The sequence below is a fragment of the Crassostrea angulata genome, chromosome 3 (assembly GCF_025612915.1).
Source record: "Crassostrea angulata isolate pt1a10 chromosome 3, ASM2561291v2, whole genome shotgun sequence".
Classification (NCBI taxonomy): domain Eukaryota; kingdom Metazoa; phylum Mollusca; class Bivalvia; order Ostreida; family Ostreidae; genus Magallana; species Magallana angulata.
In genome coordinates this window covers 51,845,909-51,862,203 of record NC_069113.1, presented here as the reverse complement: position 1 = coordinate 51,862,203, position 16,295 = coordinate 51,845,909, and the positions used below count along the sequence as shown (strand labels likewise).

At 33.8% G+C, this 16,295-nt stretch overlaps 2 protein-coding genes across 2 annotated transcripts; one reads left to right on the top strand and one right to left on the bottom strand.

Moving 5' to 3' along the window:
- Positions 1-614: 614 nt before the first annotated feature.
- LOC128175300 (piggyBac transposable element-derived protein 4-like) lies at positions 615-6,080 on the bottom strand. The gene is made up of 7 exons (XM_052840828.1): positions 5,303-6,080; positions 4,988-5,102; positions 4,120-4,218; positions 3,825-3,888; positions 3,371-3,525; positions 1,652-1,838; positions 615-1,480 (listed from the first exon to the last, which is right to left on the bottom strand). The coding sequence occupies exons 1-7, from the start codon at positions 5,784-5,786 to the stop codon at positions 908-910; spliced, it is 1,677 nt and encodes a 558-aa protein (XP_052696788.1). The 5' UTR covers positions 5,787-6,080; the 3' UTR covers positions 615-907.
- Positions 6,081-6,948: 868 nt separating this feature from the next.
- Positions 6,949-13,023, top strand: LOC128178645 (ATP-binding cassette sub-family B member 10, mitochondrial-like). The gene is made up of 12 exons (XM_052845894.1): positions 6,949-7,456; positions 7,755-7,952; positions 8,113-8,315; positions 8,597-8,731; positions 8,818-8,964; positions 9,426-9,561; positions 9,938-10,033; positions 10,369-10,575; positions 11,615-11,875; positions 12,408-12,451; positions 12,567-12,601; positions 12,747-13,023. The coding sequence occupies exons 1-12, from the start codon at positions 7,084-7,086 to the stop codon at positions 12,973-12,975; spliced, it is 2,064 nt and encodes a 687-aa protein (XP_052701854.1). The 5' UTR covers positions 6,949-7,083; the 3' UTR covers positions 12,976-13,023.
- Positions 13,024-16,295: the final 3,272 nt, after the last annotated feature.

Sequence of the window (16,295 nt, the reverse complement as noted above, 5' to 3'; positions counted from 1 at the left end):
TATATAATAACAAATTGAATTTAACTAAATACTGGTTATTTTTTTACTTAAATAACTATATATGGAATGAAAGACATTTTTTTGCAGATTTTAAATTTGATTTAAAAAAGTCAAATATGCGGTTGCCATGGCAACGTTTTGGACTTAAATCATAAAATAATATTTTTTCATAGATTTTTCATAGAATAGTGAAATATTTTGATACCATATTGAATGATTAAGTAATATACAGAATATTCTACAGAAAAATACATTGTAAAGTATTATTAAACAGCTGGAATTCTAATCAAAACAATTTGAAACAACTTTTTTTATGTTGCTTTGCGCAACATTTGGCATTTTCTGATCAAAATAAAAGTAACAACAAACAATTGTAATAAAGTTTCAAAATGTGTCTTTAGTGACCCAGAAAAGGCAATAACCGTCTACAATGTGGTATATAATGTTACAGACGATATATTTTTTTTCTAATTATTCATCCTTGAAAATGCAGAAACAATAGTTACCATAGCAACAAGACCTCAAGGTATCTCAATGAAATTATTTCATAATGAATACAACAAAATTCAAAAGGAAGAAACCAAAAAGCTTTATCAATTTTTCAAGAAAATCAATGAATAAAGAATTCAGCTTTGGTATACAATAGAAATATTAAATACATTAAAATTAAAATGGTTGTCATGGCAACAGTTACCAACACACAGTGATGAATAGTTTATTTCTCTTCAATAACATATTTAGAAGGTTTTAAAAATACATGGTACACAGGTACACGACAAAAACACATTTGAAAAAATGCAAACCATATGAGTGGATTAGATAGGTGCTTGAAGCCACCAAATAAAGTAGACGCATATTATTTGAACAAAACATGCAATTATAAACAGACATTACATGATATATACACCTATTCCATAAGCAAGTGATGATAAGTGTGATAGGCCTGAAAACAAGCTCCTCTACACAGATGTACATTACAAATGCTACAACCAAAAAATGTGTCACTTCTTCTGCCATTCTTCTTGCACTGTTTGCATCTTCCTCGCGGTCTTGTCAACTTTGTGCTGATGTGCCGGTTGATGTGAGCAACACTAATACCTGCAACTCCCCTTCCACATGAAGGTGCCCGCTTTCTGCTAGAGAAATCACCAATAAGTTTCTCCGCGATAGACAAGTTGCAGTCAACCATAGAGAAATGTTTTGTTGGTTTTCTTGTTCCTGGGGTTTCAATCCAAAGAAGGAATGTGTTGATCAGAGAAATTTCAAAAATATAGTTGACCAGATACTTCCAAAACTTTTTGGATGGACGGCCAACTGGACACTTGGATCTGTATTGCTGTGTCCTGTCTACTCCATAGTAGTGTTGTTGGTAGTGCTCAACTGCAGGCGGGCGCTGAATGATGATAACACCACCACCCCGAACTCTTCTTTGAGCTGGGCCATCTCCGAGAGGGTCAGATGTTGTAGATGCAATGTGAACCTGAGATTAAATTTATATGAAAAATTAAATAAAACTGTCTTTTGAAATCATTTGAAAACATGTTTACTCTCGCAAATATTCGTTGTTTTTTTTGTTCACGTAAAACAGATAAGCACGGAACCTAGACGTTTACAAATACAACATCTATTTTACCACATAAAAACTACACACAGGTTTAGCATCATTCCATACGGTGGCAACAAGGTTATTATGTTGCATCTGTTCAGCATCTCCTCTGTCAGGAAGGTGTGGGTTCTTCAGCTGTGAGGGAAACCCTTTCCTGTTTGCCATTATAGTCCCACAACCATATACACCGTAGGATTCAAGAGTTTGGAGAAGAGGAATAGAAGTGAAATATCTGAAGGAAAAGAAAACCAACAATATAATGAACTTAAGGTGGTATGGGGCATCTTTCAATATTATTGTGGAATAAATTCCTTATAATTGAAATACTTTCACCGGTTCAATTTTTTCAAATTTTACAATATTTAACCAAAATATAGCTTTTAAAAATATTCTGAGACTGAGGTAAAAATTGTAAAATCCCAAGCAGGATTCAACCTCATGACTTTCAGATTCGTAGCAATCCCTCTAACTCACTGCGCTACGCTATTATAGTTGACAATATTGGGAAAGAAACTACATATATAATTACACTTAGTTTTATTGTTTATTTCGATAAACAATACGTCACAACATGGAAGTGTCCCATGCCACCTTTATTTCAAAATTTTAACAAGTGAAAAGCTGTCAAGGTGACAGCAAAGTAGGTTTTCAATTATGTGAACTGTATCAATAATCCATGTCAACATGTATCCAGTGAAATGGAATACCCTAGATGCAATTTTTTGCCAAAAAAAGACTCATTCAAAAGCTGGTATTTTTTTCATAAATTATAAGAAATCAAAATCTTAGCAATATGCACACCTCTGATATATGTACAATTGATCTGCAAAAGAACAACTTCCTATCTTGAGAACTGTAGGAGGAGTTATCCGTATAATAAGGGTACCCTATGCAATATTTTGCCAAAAAATGATCAAGTTCAAAAGCTGGTATTTTTTTCATGAATTATCAGAAATCAAAATCCTAGCAAAATGCACACCTCTGATATATTTACAATTGATCTGCAAAAGAACAACTTCCTATCTTGAAAACTGTAGGAGGAGTTATCTGTACAATAAGGGTATTCTTTTGGCAGCCGCCCGCCCGCCCGCCCGCAATTTTCACCATTTTAATAACCGGATTTTCCCGTTGGAAAACACGGTTAATAAAATAAAATCAAGAAAGTCATATAACTGTTGCACTGATTGTGATTTTTTTTAAAGTTGTTAAAAATATGACAGCATGCAAGAGAGACATAATTATATGTTCCTTTTATAAATCAGTCATTTGAAAATGAGACATCAAGCTTAATTTAATAATCAGAGACAATATTTTACCCATTCCCATTTCAGGCTCGAGCAACTATGACAGGATAGAATGTAAACAATAATCCACTAAAAATGGAGTAGTATGAACACGGTCAAGATTGTAATTCAAAACTTTTGCCATTGATTTACATAATTGTCAATATAACAGAGACATACTAGTAGAGATTTAGTAGTAGTATACTAAAGTTTTCTATTTCATGAGACAAGAACATAAATGTGTCACATTTACTGCAAATAAATGAAGTAGCATTCCAGCATTTCATGCATCTCTAGAAAAAGTTACCCCCTCCCCCTTCCCCAAAAATAAAAATTAAATAAAACACACAACTGATAAAACCAATCCTGTGTCACAGCAAATTTATGGTGCATAAACTCTGAAATCCTTATAACCTTTGTTCATAAAAAGTCATTTCACTTGCATATAAACAGACAGACATTCTGACAATAATTAATTTACCTATCGAAGAACACATGATGACCTTTCCACTTCAATGGCTTGCATAAATGTTTGACGACTCGTTCCCCTAGTGATGGGCCACACATTGAATCATGTTTACCAAGATACACTCTGTAATCATTGGTGTAGCCACTTGGTTCACATCTCATCCATATCTACATGAAAATAAAGTTTCCATGTCATAACATTTATAAAATTTAACGTTTCAATATTTTTCAATTTCACATTAAAAGTGTCAGTAAACTCTCTGGTTTTTTTAAATAAAACTCTTAAAATTATTTTTTAAAAATAATGATATTCGGTTTCATTACTGTATGTATTGTCAGTAAACTTTCTGGGTTTTTTTTAAATAAAACTTTTAAAATATTTTTAAAAAAAATAATGATCACTTAGGGAATCCAAGGTTTTGAAAAAAAAGATATGAAGATTACAAAAGTTATAAATATTGAAATACCTTTAGACCGCGCTTTATTGGTTTTCCTGGCGTGTACTGCTGTGCATAATGATGTCCCTTGTACCTGTAAGAATATGAGAATTGAATCATAATATAGGCAAATCTATACATACTGGATAAAGTAATGTAGTAGGAAAGGAAGAATGAACATATAAATATAATGAAAATATATGGCTTGGCTGGAAATCAACTCAGGCCAGGACCCAAGCAGCTCTCACTAGCATAATGCTAACAAGTTGCATTTAGACAGCGGATTGAAAAAGAGCAAGGATGAAATGCCATGACATAATTGTACCTTATCATTCCTTCATCTATACTCTGACACTTCCCTGGTTTGTAAAACTTCTGGAAATTTCCTCTTGTCATGTCGATAAGTGGTCTGATTTTATGAAGTCTGAAATGTAATAAAACATGTATTCTAAAATGTATTTGGGGAGGGGGGTGGTGGAGGATTTCAACTGCAAGCCCACACCCCCTTTGAAAAATTCAAAGTTATATAGTTCACATAGTAAAGTACCGTAACTAAAATAGATCTTGGAACCCACCCACCCCTTCCCTGGCAAACAGAATTTCTGCATCCGTGTATACATGTAATATACTTGTTCACTGAGTTAGTAGTTTTGTATTCCAGTTTTGATATTTCGGTTTCAGTCAAAACTCTAAACCATGATCCAAAACTTGACATGCCAAGACTCTACTAATACTGAACCACTGATTGTGACTTAGGACATGTCATTTACATCTGGTTGTTCATGTTATTTTCTAAGTAAAATGGTATGTGAATAGAAGTAAGCTATGAAAATCAAAATCAAATACAATTTATATTACTTTCAAACAACTTGAAGATAAAATGATCCAGTTTACATTTCATCTGGGTTTTTTTTTTTACTTTTCTCCCTGTGCAATCCACGTTTCGGTTAGAATCACTCACATGAGGGACCAAGTTTTATTACCAAAGGAAATGAATCATATTAAAATTGTTTCCAGTATTTGTTCAATGTGAATATTTCAGCACATGCTTTTCTGTTTGCTAATTTTTTTTTTTTACAAATGCGTCTTTACAATCTTTACAAAAAAATAATAATAGCAAACAAAAATATATCAAGTTCCCTCATAAAAAGAAATTAGTTTTGTATAAACCAAAGCAAAACCATGTATGATACCTGTCATAATTCGGTGATCCAGCAGGTGCTTGAGCCTGGTTGTCATTTATGTGCAGATACTGCAGCAATTTTTCAAACCTTGTCCTTGTCATGCATTTCTTGAAACCTTCATTTCCTGGGAGAATGAAAACCAAAAATATTAATTCTTAGGGGGTATATTATTTAAATTACTCTTTCTGTGTGGCAGGTTGTTTTTGTGGTTTTTGTTATTCTATTTTTTTTCAATATAATTGTGTGTATTTTATATCGTACAAGCGGCTTAGCTTTAGTGAATTTCTTGCACTATATGCAATACAAATCATATATTTTACTTACCAACAAATGGGTTTTCCGACCAGTACATATCGATGCGAGGTAACTGATTTATTCCCATGATGATATTCAGTCCAAAGAAAGCTTTCATTTCTGGGCTAGTTGTGGGGTACCAAATCGAATCGCGGGAACCTTTGCGAGTCATTTCCTGTTCTGCATATCTGTTCGTCTCCTGAGCCGCGGTTTCAAAGAAATCTTCGTTTATCATAAGATAAAAATACTTCAACAAGTCATCGTCAGGCTGTAAAGTATGATCTGGGCCTACTTGTTCAGTAAATGGTGCTATGTCCACTGGGTGGAGATCGTAAGACCAGAAGTCATCATCAGTTGCTTCTGTTTGTTGGCTGTCAGGCTCCATTGATGACTCTGTCTGCTGTGTATCATCGTCACTGTCTGTGTCCGATGAAAATTCATGTTCACTAAATAGCTGGAGATCTGAACCCTCAGACAAGGTATCGCTATCGTCATCCGATGAACTGTTCTCCATGTCAAACTCAGAAATCCCGCGCTTGTTCAATGTTTACATTGTAGCGTAGTAACGGAAAAGGGAGATAAATTCAGCTTGTTGTGATCTCGGCAAAAGACTTCGTATTTTATAAAATGTTGACAAAATATATATGATTATAAGAAGCAGTTACTAGCTTGGTCCATTTTAGTTTTATATACAAATATAAATACGTAATGCAATCGATAATAGCCTTCACGGCGTGGATGAAAACTGAAAAATATATGTACAACAACGTAATTTACTATTGAACCCTGTTTATAATTTTGTTCTTCTAAAAAATCACATGAAACGTGTATAAAAAATATCAAGGATATTATAAAAAGTGGTGTATTACTTGTTTACTTAATAATTACGGGGATTTTTTTTTATTTAAGTCGGTGCTTTCGAGCTGTAAAAGCCGTCCTTGTCCGACAATGCGCATTCAAAATGAAGAGCTAAAAATGATTTTAAATTTTAACTATGATTTATTTTTTAAGTTATTAATCATTTTTCTTTAATTACTTCTGTTTTCCTGAGGATTTGTATTTTCTTTTGATATCTAGTTCTTTATCATACGATATAAAATAAGCGAGTAATTAAACTTTTAATACATGTATTATCAAAGTGCGTCCAAATGCGTCAATGGGGGTTAAAGGGTTAATCTTGTATTAAATTCCAATTTTAATCTTGGAAAGTTGGAATTTACCGTTAAAGTTAATTTTTCCTTTCCAACCTGGAATTTCAAACTTTAAACTTGAAATTTTATCAACGCTATCTATTATTACATTTATTTCATTCAACATTATTTCAATATTTGATATCTGATACTTTAATATTTATATGAAAACATTTAAGTTGGAAATTCCAAGATTAAAGCTGGAAATTTCCACCTGAAAAATCAGCTTTAAAGTTAAAAAATCCAACATCAAAGTTGGAAAATCCAAGATTAAAGTTGGAATTTCTTTTAAAGTTGGTATTAAAATAGTCGCTTCTGTACTTGACACCTCAGGGGAACATTTTTGTACATGGGCCTTTTGTGATTATTACTGCATGTTAATTTTATGTATTTTAATTGAAATATTATAATTATGTTTTATTAATAATAGCGCATTTTGTATTTAAATACGACAATTATTGGCTGGCCCGTTTAACCGAACACATGTACAACTTGTCTAAAATCCAATATGGCCGCGCCCATTAGAAATGATTTCGTAAGATGACATTTGTGATAGGGACTGCAGTGGGAGTGTTTTTTTGAACTGTTGCACATCGTTTTCATAGGGATCGTATATCAAAAATGTTACACAGGCTTTGCTGTAAGTGGACTTCATATTGTCATGCAAAAACATTCAATCTTTCTATCTTTTGTAAACCATATGTTGGTCCCAAATCAAACGTTTTCACTTCAAAACGATTGCACCACACTCTGTGTAAGACGTACCGCAAGTCTCAAAGGTCAGGGTTTGGCATTCCCAAATACAAACATGTATCAGCGGGAAATTCGTCTAGAAAAGGTGTTCTTGCAAAAATCAAGGACTTTATATTCCGACGAAAGTCTAGTTCTCTCGCGGGCGACAAGAGCCAATTGGCGACAAAAAAGAAAGCCCCGACATCTACAGAAATCAAGAGACTGTTGTCGCTAGCAAAGTCAGAAAAATGGAAACTAGTTGGTGAGATACCTATTGTATTATAAAATTTATAACTTTGTTCTAAAAACCATCTCACATTTTAACAGTGTTTAATGTCCTGGTTGCCGACCTTTTTGCAGGAGATTAAAATGTTTATTTAGATATAGTTGTAAAGAGTTGTCCTAAATGCAATACTTGTTTGTTTTCTCATATCACAATTTTTAAATTTACTTTTAGATAACCATTTTTTTAACCGAGGCTTTACAAAGAGAAGTATTCAAACAATCATTATTTTTATATTGAGATATTTTTTCTATGATAACATATTATGAATGTGCAGGTGCTGTGGGACTACTGCTCATATCCAGTGGTATTTCAATGTCCATTCCATTCTGTATTGGAAAAGTGATAGACACTATATACTCTGACAGTGAGAATATGACTGCCACCCTCACTTATATATGCCAAGTCCTCATATGTGTGTTTGTGATTGGTGCTGCATCTAATATGGGCAGAATATACATCATGAATAATTCAGGTGAATGTTATAAATAAAAGTTTTGGCAAATGTAGCTTAATTTGTATTGGTTACTGTTCTTTATATCAAAGCTGATATTGCATAATGAGAAAGAAAAATCATCATTAGTTAATGCAAGAATGATCAGTCATTGTTTTAATTTGCATGTACAATTTTACAGGCAATATAATAGTTAAGAATCTTCGAGAGAAGCTTTTCAAGTCTATTGTTCGACAAGAGATTGGATTTTTTGACAAGAACAAGACAGGGGAGTTAATTAACCGGCTGTCGACCGACACGTCTCTGGTTGGGCGGTCCATTACTATGAACGTCTCCGACGGACTGCGAGCGGTGGCTCAGGGAGTTGGTGGAGTGGGAATGATGGTAAGTCAGAAGTACAGATGGAGTAATTCTTATGTTTAATAGATAGGTTTATGAATTTTGAAATAAGATTATAAAAGATAAATAATGTAAACAGATGAAAAGAAATAATCTTGGTTTCCATCTAGGTCAAAAACTCACATGTATATGTATAATTTTTTTAAAACAAGATCGTTTGTTACAAAAGAGCTGAAAGATACCGTAAAATTGATTTTTGATTTGATCCAATTTTTTTTATATGAAAATATGAGTTGATAAGTACTGCCTTGTTTAAATTACCGCAGCTGTATGTTTCTCCGAAATTGACTGGTATAGTGGTCTGTGTTGTCCCTCCTCTCATCCTGATGTCGAGGTACTACGGTTCCTACCAAAAGAAAATCACCAAAAATGTTCAGGATTCTCTGGCTAATGCTACCCAGGTGTGTATTTCAAAACAACATTGAATAATTAATATAAAACAAGACTTGAAATTGCTAGTATTAAACAACTTTTTATTTCCCTTAAGGTTGCAGAGGAAAGGATCAGTAATATTAGAACTGTGAGAGCTTTTGCCCAAGAGAACAAGGAAATAGCTGCTTACAATTCAAAGATAGAGCATGTTCTACAACTGATGCAGAAAGAGGCAGCTGCTTTAGGATTGTTTTGGGGATTAGTCAGTATCATTTCTTGTTTACACAGTCATTGTAAATACATGTTGAAACCAAGGCCATTATTTGTTGTTAAATGTAATGGGTCCTTGATAAAAATTATATTATACATATTTATGATTACTTTTTTTTTTTTTACTTTTTTTTTTAAATTTATTTCTTTTTCAAAGAAACAGACATGCAAAACAGACATTCAATCATACACACACACACATACACACTTATAAATTATGATTACTTTTTGATGCCACTAAATGATTAGTAAAATATATGACTTGAGGTGTATAGAATATTTAAAAGATTTTCACACCATCCAAAGTATTGACCTATTTCTGAATATTTGTACCGCACATTTTATATTCGTCCTTAAATGTGAAACCTACATACATATACACATAAAAATGTCCCTTAATGATTATTTGGTTGATTCATGTGAAATGATCTTATTGACTGGTTCCCCTGACAGACTGGCTTTACTGGTAACCTGATAATCCTGTCGGTGCTGTACAGTGGAGGAATCATGATGCAATCCTCAATGATCACTGTCGGGGAGTTATCCTCCTTTCTGCTGTATGCTGCCTATGCCACAGTTTCACTAAGCGGTATATATAAAAAACATTCCTGATTCATGAAATACTGTGTTGTCATTCTTTAGTGCCAAAGAGTGCATACTATAAAATGTTTTAAAGATGGGGTAGTAATTTTTTGATGTCATGAATCATATCATATTTTGAGAAAAAAAGTTTAGAAATATGTAAATCATCAGTATTAATTTCTTTTAATTCAAAACATTGATGTAATAGTCACTTTTGTTTTTGGAATATTTAGTAATTATTTAATATTCATAACTGCCTACCCCTGGTATAAGACAAAACCATTCATAAATATACTAGAATATTTTATTTACATTAAAGTAAACTTAAAATTTTCTTTTTGATCTGGCATTAATTAATACATGTGATATGTTTTATTTTACAGGCATGACATCATTTTATAGTGAGTTGATGAAAGGAATTGGTGCCTCGACCAGGATCTGGGAGCTAACAGACCGCGTCCCACAGATCCCAATCTCCGGTAGGCTTTGTGTTGTCTCTTATGTCTGTTGCAAAAATAGTTCAGACAGATATACTTTATGAATTCACATGAAGTTAAATTTGATAGCTAACAGTAATCATTTAATCAAATCTTCACTTAACATTAATTAATCTTTGAGGAACAATATTGTTTAGAAGTGCATTATATTTTTAGTGTATTCATGTAGTAGTGTTTCTTGTTCACATTTCTGATATGCAATGGGAATGTCATTGTTTATCTAAAGTTTGAGTTCTGGTAGAAGTTATGTGCTCACATCCATTGATATGAAATAATTTTCTGTGATAAGATTTATATATTTTTAATGAATGTTCCAGGAGGATTAATTCCATCTACTCACACTGCTGGCAGTATTGAATTCAAGAACATCATGTTCAGCTACTCCACCCGAGCCGAGTCTTTAATTTTCAATGACCTGAGTCTGACAGTTCCCCCCGGTCAGATTACAGCTGTTGTTGGGAGTAGTGGGTCGGGGAAATCCACTCTTGGGTCACTGTTGCTAAGGTTCTATGACCCACAGAATGGTGAGTGACCACAATCCTGCCACATTAAATAGTTAACCAGATCTCCGCAAAGTGCTCCAAATTTATTTTTGATTAACTCATGTTTTGTTTCATTCCTGTTTACCAGTCTAAAAACGTTTTGTTTTGAAAATTTTGTGTATAATGTTAAAACTTGTTGATTTTGCTTCAAAACTAAACTTAGGGAATGGATACATAAAGAGTTTTCCTTTACTGTTAGAGTGGTTATTTACGCTGGTGGTTAGGTACGCGTTTTCTATGCTCAAACAATACGCGTGGGTATTGAATATGCAGATGCATGATATAACACTCTAAAATGTTGAGTTTTTAACTGGGTTTTCTAACAGAAAAATCTGGTTATTAAAATGGTGAAAATGGCGGGTGGGCGGTAAAAGGGTACCCTCATTGTACGGATAACTCCTCCTACAGTTTTCAATATAGGAAGTTGTTCTTTTACAGATCAATTGTACATATATCAGAGGTGTGCATATTGCTAGGATTTTGATTTCTAATAATTTAAGAAAAAAAATACCAGCTTTTGAACTTATTCATTTTTTGGCAAACTATTGCATATAGGGTACCCTTATTGTACGGATAACTCCTCCTTCTGTTTTCATAATAGGAAGTTGTCCTTTTGCAGACTAATTGTACAAATATTAGAGGTGTGCATATTGCTAGGATTTTGATTTCTGATAATTTATGAAAAAATACCAGCTTTTGAACTAAGTCATGTTTTGGCAAAATATTGCATATAGGGTAATCCATTTCACTGGATATAGTAGATAGTGTTTATCAATTCAGGGTTGACATGGATTATCGATACAGTTCATATAAAAAAAAACCTGGTTTGCTGTCACATTGACAGCTTTCCACTTGTTTACCATATGCGCATGGTATTTTACGTAGTTTTAAGCCCACTGCATAACTAGTGTAAATTTCCCCCACGCGTAAATAACCACTTTTACAGTAATTTTTTGGACTCATCAATTTGAATGATTGTCGATAAACTTAAATGAGCATGTATGGTTTGTGATTTTATTAGGTGGTGTGTTTTTGGACGGTCATAACATAAAAACCCTGGACCCACACTGGCTCAGGAACCAGATAGGAACAGTGAGCCAGGAGCCAGCTCTCTTCTCCTGCTCCATCGCTGAGAACATTGTTTATGGAGCCCCTGACATGGATGCTGTCACTCCAGCAGAGATTGAGAGTGCAGCCAGGAAAGCCAACGCCATCAGCTTTATCAAGTCCTTCCCTAATGGCTTTGACACCATTGTTGGAGAGAGGGGGCTTATGCTTTCAGGTATATGGTTAAATAGTCTACTTGTTCCACATAGGATTTTTTAATTTAAAGCTATTTAGTGTGAAAATTGAAAATTTTGACAAGAAGGTTGTGTATAAGAGTCAAATTTGGCCCCCGTGATTCCTTTGTTTTTAAAAATGTTTCAGGTTTAATAATCAAGTTGTTTTATTATTTAAAGGAAGTTGGTAGAATATATAGTTTTCATCCATTCATTTTATTCATTTTCACTCACTGGCAGTTTCTGATGTTAGAATTAACAGTTGAATCAAAATCAGTCAAAAATGTGTATTTTTCTTATAAATGAAAAATATAAATCACAGCTAATTTTGCTGTCAGTATAAGTCTTCGATCGATAAATCTTTGAAAAAATATTAATATATTTTAATAAAAAGAAATTGTTTCAAAAATATGATGCTCAGTTTAGGCCTTTTTAGGTCCTTATTGTATATAAACATGTAGGTGTTTCATTTGAATCTGTGCTATCGCACTAAAACAATGGGTTAATATGCTAATGAATATCTGTAATATACAGGTGGACAGAGACAGCGGTTAGCAATAGCCAGAGCCATTCTTAAGGTTAGTTGGTTAGGATAAAAATGTTCAAGAATTTTCCTCAAGAATTTTCCTCATTACTGTTCATGCTACATGTATTTTATATTCAGTAATAGTGAAATAAATGTTCTATTTGCAGGACCCCAAAATTCTATTATTGGATGAGGCTACCAGGTTGGTCACTATCTCTCTCAATTAAATCATTCTTAATAGTAACTACATATTGTACATAATGGGTTTTTAATGCCTCAGAGTTCCATGAAAGCTGAACAACAAGTATGATGATTCTTAGCCTATTGATTGTGGTGATATTTTTCAGTGCTTTAGATGCTGAGAGTGAATTCTTGGTGCAGGACGCGCTGGAGAAACTTATGGTGGACAGGACGGTCATCACCATCGCTCACCGTCTCTCAACCATCAGATCGGCCAATCAGATCGCAGTCCTAGATTTGGGGGCTGTGGCTGAGCTAGGACCATACCAAGAACTAATGAAAATCCAAAATGGAATTTTTAGAAAATTGGTTGAAAGACAGACTATAACACAGTAATGTTATTGATGTAGAATTTATTTATTTTAATAAATTAGTTTTCCGATGTTTTATTTGGCAAACTTATTTTTTGTTTAGTTTTTAATGTTTTAAGAAACATGGAAAATGTTTTAGTCATTGGATTGAAAAGAAATAATGAAAGTTTTATTGAATTTTTGTTTTTAAATAAGTTGATACATTAGATACTTTTACAAGATTTTTAAGAAAAATAGTTTATAGTAAGTTGAATCAAAACTGGATTAATAAACTACCTCAAATTTTTACCTGCCTCTTAAATGTTTAATTTACGCATTTACTTTTTAAAAGCATAAATGACTTTGGAACACATATCGTTTTTTGGCAAAAATATTTTTAAAAAATGGACAGAGTTATCTTCCATTACATATATTTATTCCATCGACATGTTTTTGTAAGATTCATGACCTTTGATATTACCCTAAGAAAGGGTCATAAAGCATTTACTAACCTTTCATGGTCATAAGTAAAAACTCATTATATTTTCCCCACCCCATTGAATCTGTATCCACAAGAATTCGGTTGTAATAGTAGTTATGCTATATTCTGGGATGAGGCTCGTCATCTTGTTATCTTCCACAACCCTTCCCTAGGCACCCTCCACACCCCCACATACACAAACAACATTAAGCTTTAACAACTTACGAATCCCAAATGTTGTTTTTCATTGGAAATATCTTGAAGATTTATCTTTTTGTTATGTATCTTCCTGTTTCAGTATATTTTACTTATCATGCAATCTGGTTCAGATTTGCCCTTTTATTGATACTTAAACTCGAGTAACTATCAATGCCCTTGGACCTTTTCGTTATTAAATACCTTAATTTGACATTTTATGGCCGTTTTCTCCCTCCATATTTCAAATAATATACTAAAGTCAGAGAGCCTATAAGACCTCGACAAGAGGCCCACAAGCCTTGACGGTCACCTGAGTACCATAGCCCTTAGATTGAATCGTCAGAGTATCATGTTTACATTTTAAGCTTCATTTTGAAGTCTAAACCCTAATCTGAGACTCCTTTGACTATTACCCCGCTTTTTTATTTGATTTTTGAAAAAAAACATTCAATCTTGAAAATTGGAGGGGGGGGGGGGGGGAGGGTGTTAAGAGTCGGAGGGATCTCGGACTATGTGTACCTTAGCTTCAGGGGCAAAAAATTGTAAACTTTTGGTAATAATAGACCCACAGGCCTTTAATAATCAATCTTTTTTAATATTCATAGTTTCATTTATGATGCACACAAAATGCATACAGCTTATTTCTACAAGTATATATACAGTATGCACACAGGATATTAGTTTTTGAAAAAAATAATCCTCAGAAATATTGAAAAAAAAGTAATTTCCAAAATCATGGAAATCCTAATCCGTGGGGGAGGGGGGGGGGGAGTATACCTATACTTCTAAAAGAAAAAAAACTTACCCAATTTTTTTCTTCTCAAAATCATGAAATTCCTAATTGGTGGGGGGGGGGGGGGGGGGGGGGGGGTTAGGTTGCTTCTGAATCCAACTTCAATCTTTCAAGGTAAATTTAGGAACAATAATCTTTCCTGCGAGAAAAAGTGGGGGGGGGGGGGGCTGAACCCTCTATCATGCTATGTTTTTAATGGTTAGGTATAACTTTGCAAAAAAAAGGGGGGGGGGGGCTACCTGGGAAAACGTGAAAAAAATAAAATAAGATTTTCATCGTACAAGTTACAGACTGTGCACGTTCCAATAATTGTACCATTTGATTACCTCTGCTTAAAGTTTGGCAATCGAAGGGCATGGTTGTTGATAACCAAAAACGTACGACATTATTATTATATAGGTTCAAAAGAAAAAAAAGTGAGACGAACCAAACAGCTTTATTATAAAATAATACGTATTGTGTTCGACAAAATCATTTAAAAAAAAAAAAAATTCCTGAGTGATGGGAAAACACTTACACAACAGCTGTCCCGCTAACACAATTGTCTTGGCACATTATACAATTGCGCACAATAGTCGCATTATATGCTATCGTAATGACGCAGCTTTGCCATTGTTTTGTCAAACAACAAGTAGACGCGCTGATACAGCTTCACACAACGCATCGTCGCTCAAACACATTTATTGGTCATCGCAATTTAGCGAGAGTTACAGAGGACACCATTGCGCCAACATCGAAATCGCGACAGTGGGATTTCGAGGTGTGTGAATTTGGATTGGTGTGGAAACGAGTTGCGTGATAGCGGGATGGTATGCTTTGCTTAGTCGTCATGGCGCGACTGCTTGTTGTGTAAAGTTGTGATGGCGCGACGGCGCAATGTGTTACGCGACTGTTAAACAATATAACGTTTTACAATGTCCCTATCCTGACACCGTATTTATATTTGAGAACATAAATACATCAAGTACTCACTTATTTGTCTTACAGTGGTTTGCAATCAACCTTGTTCTCGACTGGAACATTTTTCACATTGGCTAAAATTGTCAAACAGTTATAATAAACGGTTGCCGTTTCAGGTTAACAAGGTAATGCTTTCACAATGCTGAAAGCCTACAATGCAACATGACACGATAATTATGAGATACCGCCAGCTGTTACATGTACTTGTATACCGTCCTGATACTGTTGTCATCTGAGCTTATTTGCTTTTATAGTTAATGTTTCCAGCTTGGTTATATTCCGTGGCTTTGTCAATAAAGATTAATGGTCCACGCAATCTGTTGGGCTTTGTTATTATGGCTATGGCGTTTTTAGTAATTAATCACTTGCAGTTTTAATGCAAGTAAACAAATTTTAAATAGAGATATCTCAAATTGTTTCTTCTCTAATGTTTTAGTAATGTTTTATTGACTCCATTCTTATTTGCATATTTGCTTGCTTGAGCTTTTCACGTGTGGATAACTTCTTAATTTTTCTATTGCTAATATAAACAGATTTTTAAGGCTTTTTAAGGCGTTCTAAACTTTTGTTTCGATTTCTCATTACTATATCTAAAGACAAAACTGCACGACATTGGTGTTTGGTTCATTTCGTTAAGTGGATCTTGTATTTTGGCTTGGAATGCTCGATACAGAGCAACTGCAATTAGTCTTGTTTGTTATTCATCTATTATTTTAAATCTGGCGCACCGGTAAGCAAGCATGATAGTCAATGCACCCGTTTTAAACTTTCCACTTTTTAAGTACTTGAGCTCGCCTGGACATCTTACTAAAAAGTGGATTATATCTCGAGCAGGTTCTCCATTGCTTATGCTGAAAGACATGAACATCGCTTTTTACTAAACGTATTTCTATTGCAATGTAATGACTCTTGTAAACTGAATGTGAACAATGTA